This window comes from Nomascus leucogenys, chromosome 18 (genome assembly GCF_006542625.1).
Source record: "Nomascus leucogenys isolate Asia chromosome 18, Asia_NLE_v1, whole genome shotgun sequence".
In the NCBI taxonomy this organism is placed as follows: Eukaryota; Metazoa; Chordata; class Mammalia; order Primates; family Hylobatidae; genus Nomascus; species Nomascus leucogenys.
In genome coordinates, this window is record NC_044398.1 from 56,908,374 (window position 1) to 56,925,792 (window position 17,419).

The window sequence follows — 17,419 nt, forward strand, 5'->3', positions numbered from 1 at the left end:
CACACCTGGCTATTTTTTTGTATTTTTAGTAGAGACGGGGTTTCTCCATGTTGGTCAGGCTGGTCTCGAACTCCTGACTTCAGGTGATCCACCTGCCTCGGCCTCCCAAAGTGCTGGGATTACAGGTGTGAGCCACCATGCCAGGCAAAATAATGCATTCTTATGTACAGTGAATATTTAGATGCAGTTTCTAAATATATCATCTACTGAAATATCCTTAAAAGTAAATGATAAAATAATAAAGACATACATGAACAAACGGAACTTTGAATCTTCCATTTTTTTCCTATAACTGCTCCTGATTTTCAATTTTTGGTTTTAGAACCTCCTTTTTAGAAGCTAAGCCAGAGATCTGGTGTTAATATATAATTTGTTTAATTAAAAAAAAATTAAAACAAATTTCTCTTGCTTATTAAACTATTAAAATGTTTTCTTCATTACAACTTTCAATATATTTCTTCATGGAGGTTGTTCTCCCAGAAAATGAAATGAATGTTATCAAAGACAAATTATGTTAGGAATGCCATCTTGTGGTTGACAGTAGTCCATTACACTAATTGGTCTTGACAATCTTTAATTCAGAAAGAAAACATCCAGTAAATTCACAAACATAAATCATGGTTAAAATGTATTACTACAAAGGAATACAAATTAAATATGTGTATCAGTTGTGTGCAGTTTCAGCTGCCAGAAAAAGACAATGTTCACTAAGAAAGAAACAACAAATTACATAAGAATTGACTCCAAATAATATAGGGAAACTGCTGTCTACAAATACACTCCTATTGAGACTACTCAAGTACTCTTAATTTTGGAAAACTTTTCTCTTGAAATAGATCATTTTATTTCTGTATTCACTTCTAAGTAGTTCTGCTTACTGTTTCATCCTGGATTTCAGTAATGTCTTGATTTTCAAACATCATCACCCTAACCGTAAACATCCAAAGGAGAGTGAAGGACAGAGTACATCTTTAATTTGGACAGTGCGGGATACGCATTAGTTGTAGTCCAAAATGGAATTTGAGGAGGGTTAAAAACACTGGCCCTAGCCAGGTGCAGAGGCTCACACCTGTAATCCTAGCACTTTGGGAGGCCAAGGTGGGTGGATCACCTGAGGTCAGAGGTTCAAGATCAGCCTGGAAAACATGGCGAAACCCCATCTCTACTAAAAATAAAAAAATTAGCCGTGTGTGGTGGTGCATGCCTGTCATCCCAGCTACTTGGGAGGCTGAGGCAGGAGAATCACTTGAACCTAGGAGGCGGAGGTTGCAGTGAGCTGAAACTGCACCAAAAAACAAAAAACACTGGCCCTAATCCTAATAGAAGAGTTTACTACTTCCTCCATTCAAGTTAGCCATTTTGAGTGGTAAATTAACTTTCTAATCAACAGAGTATTCCCTAGTTACAGATGTAGTACCTGAAAACTGGGCTTAAATATTTTAATTGCCAAATCGTATACCAGACATTTTGGTCCACATAACAGTGAGGGTGTGGGAGTGGAAACTGATACACCCCTCATGAGCACAAGGCAAAAGCATGATAGCTCAAAGGTCCGTGCACAGTGTTACCTTTTGTCACTTCCAGATTAAAGATCTGAGGAGGTGCCATGGAGGTCTAATGTCAGCCCTAGAGATCAGACTATTGAAATTCCAAACGGATATAGAGATATTTACATAAAAGGCAAAATGCTACTGTACTCCAAGTCAGTATTTGAGATTTATTATTGCATGCTTACAGCTAGAAAAAAAATTTACTCTGAAAGCTTTCATATGAATTGATTTTGGATAAGTTTTTCCACATGACTCTTCAAGACATTCATATCAGCTGCACAGACCTGGTACTCCACCTTCTCTTGCTGTTTTGTTCTCTCTAATAAAGCCTCATGCAGTGGAGGTAATGCATTGTATGAACCCAGTAAATAGAGCTGGCTTGATGAAGTCTCACTGATTTCTTTAATCTTTAAAGCCTGCATGATAGCAGGTGCAAACTTTGAGTAATGGGCTGTAGATGAGATAATCACAGGGCAAGTTTTGTCTTGCACCCTATCTGCAACCACTTTTGCAACAGCAGTGTGTGGATCCAAAATATACCCTGAAGTATTATAGGTGGAGTTAATAGCTGCTAGGCACTGTCCCTCAGAGCACCAGTCAGCTAGAAAATCCTGCTGAAGTTTCTCAACTAGAGCCTTTTCTATCTGGAAGTGATGCTGACTTTCTAATCGATTAAATAATTCTGTCATTAGTTGTCCATCTTTATTAGCCATCAAGTGTAAATGTCGTTCTAGGTTTGAAGATTTGAGAATATCTATTGAGGGTGAAAAGGTTTGTGCTAATTTTCTTTCCCTTAGATCATAATGTCCTGTTTTTATAAAATCAGTCAAAACATGGTTCTGATTAGAGGCACAGATAAATTTTCGAATCGGGATTCCCATCATTTTGGCATACACTGCTGCTAAAATGTTACCAAAGTTTCCTGTGGGAATACAGACATCGACTGGGCTTCCAAAAGAAATAAATCCTTGACTAACAAGATCAAGATATGCGGAAGCATGATAAACTACCTGCGGAAGTAGTCGGCCCCAGTTTATGGAGTTAGCTGAACTTAAGATTGTTCCATATTCCACAGTAAGAAAGCCAGTAAAATCAGAATCAATAAAAATTCTTTTTATAGCTGTCTGGCAAAAATCAAAATCTGACTCAACACCCACTGCCCATCCATTTTCTCTCTGACTGCCAATTATTTGTGCTTTTTGAAAATCACTTACTCCATTCTCAGGAAAAAATGCGACCACAGCTATCCTTTGCTTATCATTCTTATTAAGATGACTAAAACCATTTAAGACTGCACTCCCTGTGTCTCCTGAAGTAGCTACAAGTATCATATAATTGCAACTTGGTGGGATACAGTGTGCAAAAATATGAGGCATAAGCTGTAAAGACAAATCTTTAAATGATCCCGTTGGTCCATGAAACAACTCCAGGATGAACTGGTTGCCTGAAAGGTGTCTGACAGGAGCAATTTTTGAGCAGGCAAAGTTTTCCCCATAAGCAGTTTCAATCATTTCTCCCAACCTGGCAGCAGGTATGTCTGCAGGATGGATACATGTTTCCAACAGTATCTGTGCTCTTTCTATGTAGGTTGCTCCTACTAGGCTTTTCCACTCCCCACAGCTTAATTTTGGAAACTCCTTCGCAGGAACAAAAAGTCCACCATCAGAAGCCAACCCCTCAATTACAGCTTCACTAAAGAATTTTGCTGAAACCTTCTGTTCACAGTCTTTAGGCCAAACGTGTCTTGTTGAAATGAATGTTTCCGAGTCCACATCTTGGTATCTTTTAATTGCATTCAGCACTTTGTCAGCTACCTCCTCTGGGGAAGCCCCACTTTCACAGAAAACACGAGCATCATACCACTTCTTATAATACTGTCTTCTAAATTTAAGTAAGTCTTTCATAGATTTTCCAGAATTCTGACCTACAATCCTATCTGTCTTCATTAATTTTAGACGATGAATTAGATCTAGTAGAGGTACATCCAGGTATACAATTATTCCATTTTTCTTCAGATGCCACATGCTAGCATCATGCATTGGATTGGACCCAGTAAGGGAAATCACACTTCCAGATGCAGAGAAGTTTAACACAGCTTTTCCTTCCTCTTCTAAAAATTGCTCATTACCAACATCCTGTAATTTTTCAGACACACTCATATTCCAGGTTTTTTCAAGGATATCATCATCCACATCTATGACACAACAACCCAGTTTCTGACCTATTATTCTGCCTACTGTTGTTTTCCCAGCACCAGGAGGTCCCATCAGGATAATATTTTTGTCTCCAACAAGAGAGTGGGTTGAATACCATGACTTCCTCAATTCCGCAAGTGCAAAGGTTCTTGAAAGAAATCGCTGTGCGCGTTTATCCGTTTTAACATGTATACTAGAAAAACATTTCTGTGTTATCTTTTTCAGATGATGACATCGGTTAAAGTGGAGCATTCTCTTTTCACTTTTCTGCCCAAGCCAACCTAAAAATTGGCTTTAGCCCTTTTCAAAACACAAAACAAACAAAAAACAACAACAGATAATTTGGTTACTAATTACAGTAGATTGTTAAAATCCCAATAGGATTGAATATAACCATGCCCATGGTATATAAACTGTTTAAAAATCTTCCAAACTTATGGAATTGAAAAAACTATTCCAACCCAGATTCTATATATTGCATATTATCCTTTTTAATGATATCTTTTAAAATCTCAAGACACTGAAAAATCAAAACTTTGACAAAATTTGTAACTATAAAAAACAGAAACTTGTATTCACAAAGTGCCAGATGGTAGATGCTTTTAAAAGTATATATATACTAAATCAAATTACTATTTTTTTCATATTGAGGTCTTTTAATGAAAACTATTTCATGGTTTATCAGTTTATATCACATATAAAGATGATTTGGAGTTGGAGTGCTATCTATTTGCAATTCACAAAAGTTGAACAATATTCTTTATATTTAATTTCTCTTCAGTTGTATGAACATTGTGATAGACTATATTACTCATAAATTTCTTATAGAATTCATAACAGGAAACCAGAATAAAAGAACATATTTGCTTACAAAATGCTTAGTTTTCCAAACTACAGGACAAAGGTATGACATTTTCTTTCTTATGTGCCTTTTACATGCATATTAAGAATCATTGTTACAAATTATTCATACTGAAGGCTTTAAAAAGAGCCAACGTGAAAGGTATAATATTATACAAATAGTTAAGAAAAATTAATAATCAGCAATGAGGTCAAAGGCTACATATAACCTTATCTGCATGGAACCATCGCTTTTGTTTCTAACCCTATAATCATCAGTGGAGAGATTTAACTCAACTTCCAGACCCCAGGGCGACAGCCAAGAACCTCAGGAATGTTTCCAATGATGAGAGAAAACAATTATTCTGGCATCCAAAGAAGCTCTATAATTTCCCATATTGACCAAGTCCTTGTCTTTGGAAATATACTCACCATTAAAACAAAAATGTATGCCAGACAAGTTTTTAGTTACGCAAAATGCAATATAATACCTGTGCAACGTTCATGTAAATTGCCTGAAGTAATGTCACAGACACACAGTGGGGCTTATCACGTGTTCTCTGGTAGAATCAATATGCAACTAAACCATATTAAATACTAGATCAAATGTTAAAATATGTTCTGAAAACTTTTAATCATGTAATACTGACTTTCTATGCTACTTAAACTCTGTTCTGTAATTAAACATTTAAATGATTTTAAGCTAACTCTGAATTTAACTTACAAGTAAAATTAGAGCCGTCAAGGGAAGTAATTCATTTCCTTTTTGACTTTTCAATTTGTATGTGTTTTGTTTAATTTCCACTGACTTGTAAACATAGGACACACCGGAACCAATCTGAAGAGTTTGTTGACTCTGAGGCAAAACCGATCTTTGCAAAACGTGGAGCCTATAATGGAAAAAAATTTAAGTTAATCATAACTGTATACAGTATCATAAAATTCTACATATAGACTAGTCTATTATTTGAAAATCTCATCTGAAATTTTAAAAATACAGAAAAATTGACCCTTTTCATATGTTTCCCCAAATCTGTTATTACAAGATTAAGATACTGTTTTTAAACATGTGTGTCTCATTATAAAAAGAATTTCACTAAACAGTACTGAAGGAATTTCTACCATCAAGCAATAAAAAACCAAATAATAACAAATATAAAACCTTTCAGAAGGATACCTGGAATTTTAATGATTTGGCTGTATAATGATCAGAGGGGAAAAAATCAGTGGACTAATGCTATGAAATTAGTGTCTGAGTTGTTTTATAGGCTGTATTATCTATCAAAATCACTATATATTCATATGTAATAATATCCACTATAAAAAGCCCAAATAAAACTCTTGCCACAAAAAGATACCTCTTAGCTATATAATAAAATCAAAGCACATATCATAGTAGTTAGCACAAAATATTTACAGTAAGATTAATCATTGTCACTCACTGACAATGGGCTAGGAATATATAAATTGAACCCAAATATGTAGGTACAAGGCAAGGTGCATTTTTTTTATGGTTTATAAACCTTCAGAGAATACAGTGGTGTTCACCCATGAATCAAGAACTGTTTTGCCATGCACAGTCTAATCCTTTCCCTGAAGTAAACCGAGGACCAGAAAGAATTATATACTTGAACCATAACATCAATTTAATTAAACCATATTCTGGTACTAGACTTTAAAAGCACAAACTGCTTTTAGGGCACTTATATAAAACAGTCTGATTAACCTCCTATTCAGGAAGCTTTTGCTTGTAACATTACAGTCTCTTTTTTTTGAGTTTGCAATACCTAACTTTCTGATACCTGTATCAGTAATAATTTATGTAATCTTACAATCTGAGCAGATGGTTTTCATGAGCAGTAATTTTTTTTTTTTTTTTTTTTTTTTTTTTTGAGAAACAGTCTTCTACTGTCACCCAGGCTGGAGTGCAGTGGCATGATCTCAGCTCACTGCAGCCTCAACCTCCTGGGCTCAGGTGATCCTCCCACCAGGTGTGCACCACCATACCCAGCTAATTTTTGTAGGTTTTGTAGAGACAGGGTTTCACCATGTTGCCCAGACTGATCTTGAACTCCTGAACTCAAGCAATCCTCCCACCTTGGCCTCCCAAAGTGCTGGGATTAGAGGCATGAACCACCACACCGGCCCAGTAAATCTTTCATCTTTTCTTCCGCTTTACGTTGCTTGCTACCATGCTTAACATCAACTTCATCAAAAGTAGATTGTAAGGCAAACATTATGTTACCTTCACCTTATGTTTTGCAATCTTACTTTTCCTATATGTTAGTTCCCCTCTACCCTCTTGTTTTTAAATTTTACTTCACTTCCCTTTTTCAAGACTTTGGGGTAGCAATATATATATTTTTTTTAAAAGAAAATTATGACAGTTCAATTTGTAAATTCTGTATCAATATTATTTCCCAAAAACATGTTCCTTAGACTAGCAGAAGGCAGTTAAGTGCTATAATATATATTATTTCTACAGAACAATAAAGATATATTCTATTTTAAGCTACATACTAAATTTTATTTTGTAACATTTAACCACAAATTAATTTTAGGGGCTCAACATTTTTTAACCAACCAAATGAGGAAAAGACATCCTCATTTCCTTTTTGAGAATGTCTGCTGCAATGGCCACTCAGGAATATATACAGAAGGCATATATATGGACTTCACCAAAGCATTATCGATGGTTCATTTAAAATTTTTTTAATTCACGGAGAAATGGAAAAAAAGATTTGAGGATACTGTTGAATGATCATAAAAACGGTTCTGTTGAATAGAGGGGAATTTCTGGTAGTGCACTCCAAGGCTTTCAGTCTTGATACTCTTCTCTTTAATGTGTTTAACAATTATTTGGATTAAGCATTGAGAGGGATATTGGATAATTAGTGGTTAATAGGACTGACTTTAGAGTGAGAAAATCTGCAGATGTGCAAGTCCTTTATATAAAATGGTATAGTATTTACATATAACCTGTGCACATCCTCCTGTATACCTTAAATCATCTCTGAATAACTTATAATACATAATACAATGCAAATGCTAGGTACAGAGCTGTTGTACTAATTTGCTTTGTTTGTGGTATTTTTACTGTTCCATTATTTTCGTGTTTTTGTTTGTTTTTCAGACAGGCTCCCACTCTATTGCCCAGACTGGAGTGCAGTGACACAATCTTGGTTCACTACAGCCTTGACCTCCTAGGCTCAAGTGATCCTCCCATCTCAGCCTCCCAAGTAGCTGGGACTACAGGCACGCACCACCACACCCAGCTAATTTTAGTATTTTTAGTAGAGAGGGGGTTTCGCCATGTTGCCCAGGCTGGTCTCCAACTCCTGGGCTCAAGCAATCTTCCTGCCTTGTCCTTCAAAAAGTGCTAGGATTGCAGGTATGAGCCACTGCACCCAACCAAAATTTTAAAATATTTTCAATCTGTAATTAGTTGAATCTGAGAATGGGAAATTCACAGATATGGACAACCAACTGTATATCAGGACACAAATTAGCCAAAAGGTGGTTAAGCTCTACTGCTTCTGACTTCTGACCAAAAATTCTCTCAAACCTTTCACTCAGAGGGCCTCCCACCTGCCATGAAATAGAGGCGACGGTGGAAGGACCACACAATCCAGTATTGTTCTGTAATCACAAGGATCTTACAACTAAAACAATTAATTTTGCAAGTTCATCACTTAGTCTTTATATTACTATCAAAGCTGACTAAGCTTTTTCTGCCATTAGACTTCTGCTGTTAGACATGTTCTTAATGATCTCAAATATTTAATTGAAAAAACTTAAGTATCCACAATTCTATAACTTTGAGAATTATAAAGAGCCTGTCTTTATAAAGGGTTTATTTATCTTCCAATTGTCTTATATCCTCATCTACACCCATTTTGTTCGTTTAAATAGATTAAAATAATCCTTCGCAAAAAAAAAAAAAAAAAAAAAAACCCTCATTTGTTTATGTACATCACAGGCATACCATTATATACGGGGATCTAGGATCTGTGCAAACTACAATCCACAGGCTAAATCTGGCCCACCATCGTTTTTATAAATCAAGTTTCTCTGAAGCACAGCTTCAATCATTCATGTGCTCATACATTTTTTCAGTGCCATCTTTGGCTGCTTTTGAGCTACAATGGCAAATCTGAGTAGTTGCAACATAACCACTTGGCCTAAAAGGGCCTGAAATATTTACTGTCTATCCCTTTACAGATAGTTTGTTCATCCCTGTAGGTATATACCAGTTAATTCCCTGTGGACATGCGGTGGACACAGGCATTTTTTTGAACTGTCATTTCAAGAGAATTATAAAAACTAGAAATAATTTTGCTTAAACACACTTTCAAAAGGCAAGGAGAATTGCAGATCAAATGTCTAAGAAAAAAGAAAAGTTTTTTTCCAAATGATTTAACAACCTGCTCATGACTGTAAACTAACTATACCACAGTGAGGTCTTGCACAGATTGTTTACCATTTTTTAAAGCATAATAAATATACAGACATCAGTGAAATTATTTTATTTCAGTAACCCCAGAACATCAAGGTTACCTAAGGCCAGTTGGTGGTAACTGCAGAAATCATCTTTTGCCCTTACTTGCTATGTCAGGAACTGATTAACACAAGTAGTCTCAAGGTGTTCCTTCTAAGTATAAAATTCATAAGCTTTAGCCAATGACTATCCACTTGGCTAATGGTGTTATCATTCCATGAGTCCTTGGTTCGAATCTTCGTACATACAGGTGGTTTCCCGCCAAATTTTTCTCTATACTTGCTAAACAGAAACCCCAAACATAAAATACTCAAGGGCGAAAAGAAAGGGGCAAAGTGATATAGATTTGGATCTAGATCTAAATATAGATCTACAGATCTATCTATCTAAAATGTTTTGGAAGACAATCTGATGTGAAGAAATCTGGAGAATTTTCCCTAAGCGTCTGGGACAAAAATTAAAATCAACTGTATACACACACACAAAAAAAGAAAAACTTAATGTATTCTTATGTAGTGAAATTCAGTAAGAGCCCAAAGGAAAGATCTACGCATTCAGTAAAGGCTTTTTATACAGTAACTAAAAGGTTCACCAGGCCATTGTGTTGTTTTCATCTCCCCGCCAGCCAACCAGGCAGTGAGAAACCCAGACTCAAGTGTGTTTTCTCTCCTCTCCCGGAAGCTTTATTTCCTTTGGGCAGAGTGGCCTCTGTACCGGTGGTTCAGAGGCATCCATCTTCCTCCCCAAATCCTATTACCAAAATGTCTTTTTTTTTTTTTTTTTTTTTTTTTTGAGACAGAGTTTCACTCTTGTTGCCGTGGAGTGCAATGGCGCAATCTCAGCTCATTGCTACCTCCGTCTCCCAGGTTCAAGAGATTCTGCTGCCTCAGCTTCCTGAGTAGCTGGGATTATAGGCACCCGCCACCACACTCAGCTAATTTTTTGTATTTTTTAGTAGAGACTTAAACACTCGGGTAAAAGCGTCTAAATGACTTTCCTACGGCAGGCCCACGTGCATAGATTTACGGGTGACCAGGTGGAACAAAAAGGAATAAAACCGCTTCTCAGAAGACAATTTTCCAACAAGGGACACCAAAAACTGGACAAAAACGTAAAGGCCCACTTAAAGGGCTTCTCCTCTTAGTTTAGGCTGCTCATTTACAAAAGAGCAGGTCCACGGGTTCCTGGAGAAGGACCTAGAGGAAGGGTCCTGACCGCGGGAAGAGCAGGCGCAGAGCCGACCCCGAGGACAGCCCAAGGGGCGGTCGCAGGCGCAGGGGCGGGAGAGCGAGCGCAGCAGGCGGAGGAGGCCGCGGGCCCCGGGCGCGCACTCACACACGTGGCGGGCAAGGCTGCGCGGGGTTCCGAGGAGCCTCGACCAGAAGCGGCAGGAAAAATGCGCGCACAGTTCACCAGCGAGTAGCAGAAAGGGGAAGGGACGGTGCGGGGAAAGGCATGCGATGGGAGCGGGCTGGCTTCTAGTTTTCCTTTCTTTCTTCTCCAATAACTCACCAAAGAAATCTCACTGAGAAGACGGGGGAAATGAAAGGAAATGGGAGAGCAGTGTCCACGAGCCGCTAAAGCCTCCACAGGACACGGAACACCGTACCTCCAGCTAGTTCCCCGGGCCCGCCCCCGCGCAGTGGACTCTGCGCCTGTGCCTGCGGCGGCCAGCGTGCCTCCGCTGCACGCCCACGCCCCGAGCGGCCTCGCGCAGGGCACGTGACTCTCCTCTCTCACTGTAGCCTATCCGAGCACTCCGAGCACCTCAGGCTCCTCCCCTCCCTCGTCCCGCTGGCGGCGGTGGCCTTGCGTCCGCGTGGTCTCAGCCGCTCGCTCCGCCCACACCGGGATTGGGGCTTGCTCACAAAAACCTCATTGTGTGACGCCTGCGCACCAGCTGCGCTTTGCCCTGTCTCTAGTAGGATTTTTCTTTTTCCTCAGGTACATAGAAATAGAAAACAGCACAGTTTTTAAAGGGACACCGTTTTCACCCCGTTATCCTTCAAAGGCATGTAAAAACAGTGGCTTCCAAATGAGCTTCTCTAGCAAAAGGCGCTGCAGAAAGAGGGAAGAGGGGAGACCTAGTTTGCAGTGCCGCCTGCCGCTTCCTCGTTGCCTAGTAACGGTTTCCACGGCAACCGCACAGTCAACGACGCTTAGCAATCCGGAGAGAAATAGGGTGTTTTCTTCCCGAGAGAGGACTGCTAAGAGGGGGTTAAAGGGGGACGATGTGAAGGAGAGAACCCGTGGTCTTTGAGAAGGCGAAGAAGTAAGAAAAGGGGAAGCAGTGAAGAAAGGGACGGAGATACTGGGACAGGGAGAAAAAAGTTGAGGAGAGTAGCTTTTAAGGAGTCATTTGGTGGCCATGGATCCAACGTGCCTTTCAGAGTGTGTTTATAACCTCATTCCCAGTGACTTGAAGGAGCCTCCCCAGCCTCCTAGGTATGTGGATAAGCAAAGACTATCACTTGAAACAAGAATGGGGAATACTCAGTATTAATTAAGTATACAAATCCTGGGACTTTTAATAATAAATAAAATGTATTGCCTCGATGAAGTAGCCTTGGAGGATAACTTCTTAGAGAAAAGGTCGAAATATCTACGTATTCAGCATCTCACAGTTTTACAGAGAGGGCAATCTGGCGCTGTGAGATGACCATTTTATTATATTACACTTAATCTCTTATTAATACGGTATGTGATTATTGTGTAATTTAATTATATGTGATATGTTATACAGCATAGCATGAAGTTTCATGTTTAAAAGAGAAAAATCACAATTCTGTTATCTTGTTTAAGGATACTTGCTGTTTGGTTTCAGGAGTTCGGTGTTGTATTTCTAACTGCACTACATCTCCCTCTCTAATGAGATAGGACTTATCTTTTCCCCCAAGATTTTTATGAAATATAAATTTACATTTGCTTTTGAGCCTCAGGTTTTTGATCAGTGAAACGAAATATCTACCACTATTAGGCAGTTTCTAAGGACTTTTTCAGATCTAATGGTTTAATAGAAGGAAGAATTGGTGGATAGATAATGAACCAAAAAATATGTAATTGAGTTGAAATTTTACATAGGTCTTAGAACCTCTTAAATTCTCCAAATCTCAAAAACGTGCAAAGGAAGCACTTCAGTTACTCCCATTTGTAGGGACTTCTTAGAACTTACTTAAATCTGTGGGGAGCAAAGAAAGTAGTGGAGAAAATCTCATTTCTCCTAGTACTTGAAATGTTTCCTGTCTTTTACCATCATCCTTGTCCGTATGCAAGTCAAAACCGCATTTGAAAAGGGCTGGACTAAAAATCAGGCCTAGCAACTAACTGTCTTTGTGATCTTTAGAATAAAGTTTCATTTGTTTACTGATCTGTGAGATAAATGTACTAGATAATATTCAAGGCCCCTTTTAGATCTAATGGTCAATTATTTTTACTAGTATTAGGGTAATAGCTTCAACAAGTAGGCAGCTTCTTCAATTTTAAGAATCTGGTTTAAACTAGAGCAGTAACTATATTACATCTCCATTAGCATATCAACATCTAGAGATTGGAAAGATGAATGTAAAGTAAGTTATGGCACAGTTGCAGAATTTATTTTCAAATTGTCTATTGTTGAACCAACTTTTGGTTTCAAATTCCTGCATATGACATGAGATAAAACTCCTCTGTAACACATTAGTAGATTGTATTTCTATAGAATATTGAATTTGAGAGTTATTTTATTAGGTAGATATTCTGTTCTTTGCCAAATTAAAAAGCTTTACTGCATCTAGATGATTTTTTTTCAAAATAATTTATAGGAACAGTCTTTATTCATTTGGCAAGCATTAATGGAGCCCCTATTATGTGTATGATATTGCACTAGTATATCTGTTCTTGGTGCTGTTGGAGTAATAGCACAGACTTCTTGGATTTGCTATGAAGAAATGAGTAGAAGAAAGATTTATGATGAGAGGAAATAGAGGCACCCAAATGTGATGGCAAAATAATCGTTTCTGTTAGGTTAAAGTCAATTGACACTGGCAAGACTCTGACAACTGCCTGCCTTTTGATCTCCCACGCCTCAGAGTTTACAGTCTTTTTGGGGAACTGAAATATGAACACTAAAATTTATCATCAAAAACCATAATGAGAGATGAAGATACTAAATGAGAACTTAGAAGATGAATGTATGTGACCAAAATCAGATGAAAGGCACTTTTCTGCAGTTGAACTATTGGCTGAGAACTAAGTTATGAAAGTCGCAAAGTCAATGGGAAGTCATGATTCAGTTTTCAAAATTTGAGTTACTCATGATGCATAAGATGGTTTCCAAGATTTTCACCAAATCTATCACCCTTTTTTTTTTTAATTAATTTTTTTTTGAGACGGAATTTCACTCTTTTTGCCCAGGCTGGAGTGCAATGGCGCCATCTTGGCTCACTGCAACCTCTGCCTCCTGGGTTCAAACGATTCTCCCGCCTCAGCCTCCCGAGTAGCTGGGATTACAGGCCCCTGCTACCATGCCCGGCTAATTTTGTATTTTTAGTAGAGACGGGGTTTCACCATGGTGGCCAGGCTGGTCTTGAACTCCTGACCTCCAGTAATCCACCCACCTCTGCCTCCCAAAGTGCTGTGATTATAGGCATGAGCCACCACGCCTGGCCTATCACCCTTTATTGATGTCTGCAGTTATTGAATATCTCCAGTCATCCCCTCTTTCCATTTTGTTTAAAGTAGTATTCCAGTTATGGTCTGAACAGTCCATGAAACCATTATCTCCTTTCCATAATTCTTGGCACAATATTTTCATCCATTCAGCTTAAGCTTCCATAAGCATTTTGACAGTCATGTCCAACCATTGGCTCACATTGAAATAACCTGTGTGGATTTTGACTAAGGTTGGTCTCTCCCATCCTCTAATTATGTAGCTGATTCTTTTTTATCTCAACTCATTAATCTATGGAGATAGTTTTGCATTTGAATCTTTTATACATTCTGTTAACCATTCTTCCCAGCTTTGTGTCATTTGCAAATTTAATAAATATGTCTTTTATATCTCTTATCTATCATAGAACATAGTATATTAGTCTGTTCTCACACTGCTAATAAAGACATACTCGAGACTGGGTAATTTATATTTAAAAAGAGATTTAATTGACTCACAGTTTCACATGGCTGAGGAGGCCTTACAATCATGGCAGAAGGCAAAGGAGGAGCAAAGTCACATCTTACATGGTGGCAGGCAAGAGAGTGTGTGCAGGGGAACTCCCGTTTATAAAACCATCAGATCTCATGAGACTTACTCACTATCATGAGAGCAGCACAGGAAAGACCCACTCCCATGATTCAATTACCTATCACCAGATCTCTCCCACGACATATGGGAATTATGGGACCTCATTAATTCAAGATGAGATTTGGGTGGGGATGCAGCCAAACCATATCAATCTACCCCAGCCCCTCCCAGATCTCATGTCCTCACATTTCAAAAGCAATCATGCCTTCCCAACAGTCCCCCAAAGTCTTAACTCATTTCAGCATTAACTCAGAAGTCCACAGTTCAAAGTCTCATTTGAGACCAGGCAAGTCCCTTCTGCCTATGAGCCTGTAAAATCAAAAGCAAGTTAGGTACTTCCCAGATACAATGGGGGTCCAGGCATTGGGTAAATATAACCATTCGAAATGGCAGAAATTGGCCAAAACAAAGGGGCTACAGGCCCCTTGCAAGTCCAGATTCTAATGGGGCAGTCATTAAACCTTAAAGTTCCAAAATGATCTCCTTTGACTCCATGTCTCACATCCAGGTCATGCTGATGCAAGAGGTGGGGTCCTATGGTCTTGGGCAGCTCTGCTGCTGTGACCTTGCAGGGTACAGCCCCCATTCTGGCTGCTTTCACGGGCAGGCGTTGAGCGTCTGCAGCTTTTCTAGGTGCATGGTGCACGCTCTCAGCGGATTTACCATTCTGAGGTCTGGAGAACAGTGGCCCTCTTCTCACAGCTCCACTAGGCGGTGCCCCAGTGGGAACTCTGTATGGGGGGCTGCCACCCCACATTTCCCTTCCACACTGCCCTAGCAGAGGTTCTCCATGAGGGCTCTGCCCCTGCAGCACATCTTTGCCTAGACATTTTGATACATTCTCTGAAATCTAGGTGGAGGTTCCCAAACCTCAATTCTTGACTTCTGTGCACCCGTAGTCCCAACACCATGTGGAAGCCACCAAGGCTTGGGGCTCGCACCCTCTGAAGCAATGGCCTCAGCTCTACATTGGCCCCTTTTAGCCATGGCTAGGACTCAGGGCACCAAGTCCCAAGATTGCACAAAGCAGCAAGGCCCTGGACCCAGCCCATGCAACCATTTTTTCTCCTAGGTCTCTGGGCCTATAATGGGAGGGGCTGCTGTGGAGACCTCTGACAGGCTCTGGAGACATTTTCCCCATTGTTTTGACTATTAACATTTGGCTTCTCCTTACGCAAATTTCTGCAGCCGGCTTGAATTTCTCCTCAGAAAATGGGTTTTTCTTTTCTATTGCATCTTCAGGCTGCAAATTTTCTGAACTTTTATGCTCTGCTTCCTTTTAAACATAAGTTCTAATTCCAAACCATATCCTTTGAATACATAAAACTGAATGCTTTTAACACTACTCAAGTCACCTCTTGAATGTTTTGCCGCTTAGAAATTTCTTCCATCAGATGCCCTAAATCATCTCTCTCAAATTTGAAGTTCCACAAATCTTTAGGGCAGGGGCAAAATGCCACCAGTCTCTTTGCTAAAACATAGCAAGAGTCACCTTTATTTCAGTTCTCAACAAGTTCCTCATCTCCGTCTAAGACCACCTCAACCTGGACTTTATTGTCCTTATCGCTATCAGCATTCTGGTCAAACCCATTCAACAAGTCTCTAGGAAGCTCCAAACTTTCCCACATCTTTCTGTCCCCTTCTAGGCCCTCCAAACTGTTCCAACCTCTGCCTGTTACCCAGTTCCAAAGTTGCTTTCACATTTTTGGGTATCTTTATAGCAGCATCCCACTCTACTGGTACCAATTTACTGTATTAGTCTGTTCTCATACTGCTGATAAGTACATACCCAAGAGTAGGTAATTTATAAAGGAAAGAGGTTGGACTCATGGTTCCACATGGCTGGGGAGGCCTCACAATCATGGCAGAAGGTGAAGGAGGAACAAAGTCACGTCTTACATAGTGGCAAACAAGACAGTGTGTGCAGGGGAACGCCTCTTTTTAAAACCATCAGATCTTATGTGACTTATTCACTATCCCAAGAAGAGCATGGGAAAGACCCACCCCCATGATTCACTTACCTCCCACTGGGTCCCTCCCACAACATATGGGAATTATGGGAGCTACAATTCAAGATGAGATTTGGATGGGGACACAGCAAAACCATATCACACAGCAAGTACTTTACACTTTACTAGGTTACTAGACATCTCTCTCTAGGCTGATAGCAATACTTTTGAGTGTTCAGTCACCAAAGTGAACCAATTAACTCATATTTCTCTACCTTATCAACAAGGATTTAACAAGATTCTCTGCTAACATCAACATGCAAATTATTATGTCTAAAATATTTCCCTAATCTATTAATCACATAATCTTATTTTTTAATTGATTTTCATTTGTGGTGACTGAAACTCCAAATGGCCTTATGCAATCATTGCTTCTCTATGAATGTAATAAAAATTCTCTCTACAACTCTTACAGAAATTGTCATCAGGCTCACCAGTGTAGAATTTCTGCATGCATACTTCTTTTATTATTATTATTATACTTTAAGGTTTAGGGTACATGTGCACAAAGTGCAGGTTTGTTACATATGTATCCATGTGCCATGTTGGTGTGCTGCACCCATTAACTCGTCATTTAGCATTAGGTATATCTCCTAATGCTATCCTTCCCCCCTCCCTCCACCCCACAACAGTCTCCGGTGTGTGATGTTCCCCTTCCTGTGTCCATGTGTTCTCACTATTCAGTTCCCACCTATGAGTGAGAACATGCGGTGTTTGGTTTTTTGTCCTTGTGATAGTTTGCTGAGAATGATGGTTTCCAGCTTCATTCATGTCCCTACGAAGGACATGAACTCATTATTTTTTATGGCTGCATAGTATTCCATGGTGTATATGTGCCACATTTTCTTAATCCAGTCTATCATTGTTGGACATTTGGGTTGGTTCCAAGTCTTTGCTATTGTGAATAGTGCCGCAATAAACATACATGTGCATGTGTCTTTATAGCAGCATGATTTATAATCCTTTGGGTATATACCCAGTAATGGGATGGCTGGGTCAAATGGTATTTCTAGTTCTAGATCCCTGAGGAATTGCCACACTGACTTCCA

The 17,419-nt window shown here is 39.2% G+C and overlaps 2 protein-coding genes across 3 annotated transcripts in view; one reads left to right on the forward strand and one right to left on the reverse strand.

Moving 5' to 3' along the window:
* Positions 1 to 557: 557 nt before the first annotated feature.
* Positions 558 to 10,820, reverse strand: THNSL1 (threonine synthase like 1). Of its 2 annotated transcripts, none has more exons than XM_003269369.3 (3): positions 10,693 to 10,820; positions 5,310 to 5,475; positions 558 to 4,045 (listed from the first exon to the last, which is right to left on the reverse strand). In XM_003269369.3, the coding sequence occupies exon 3, from the start codon at positions 3,995 to 3,997 to the stop codon at positions 1,766 to 1,768; it is 2,232 nt and encodes a 743-aa protein (XP_003269417.1). In that variant the 5' UTR covers positions 3,998 to 4,045; positions 5,310 to 5,475; positions 10,693 to 10,820; the 3' UTR covers positions 558 to 1,765. The 2 variants fall into 2 exon arrangements, with proteins under 2 accessions (XP_003269417.1, XP_003269418.1); XM_003269370.2 differs by having other exon boundaries at positions 10,596 to 10,700.
* ENKUR (enkurin, TRPC channel interacting protein) overlaps positions 10,703 to 17,419 on the forward strand; it is a 33,458-nt gene continuing 26,741 nt past the window's right edge. Inside the window, exon 1 of the mRNA XM_030798458.1 lies at positions 10,703 to 11,528. Coding sequence (XP_030654318.1) covers positions 11,452 to 11,528 — 77 coding nt within the window. The 5' untranslated portion in view covers positions 10,703 to 11,451. The remainder of the gene's footprint in view (positions 11,529 to 17,419) is intronic.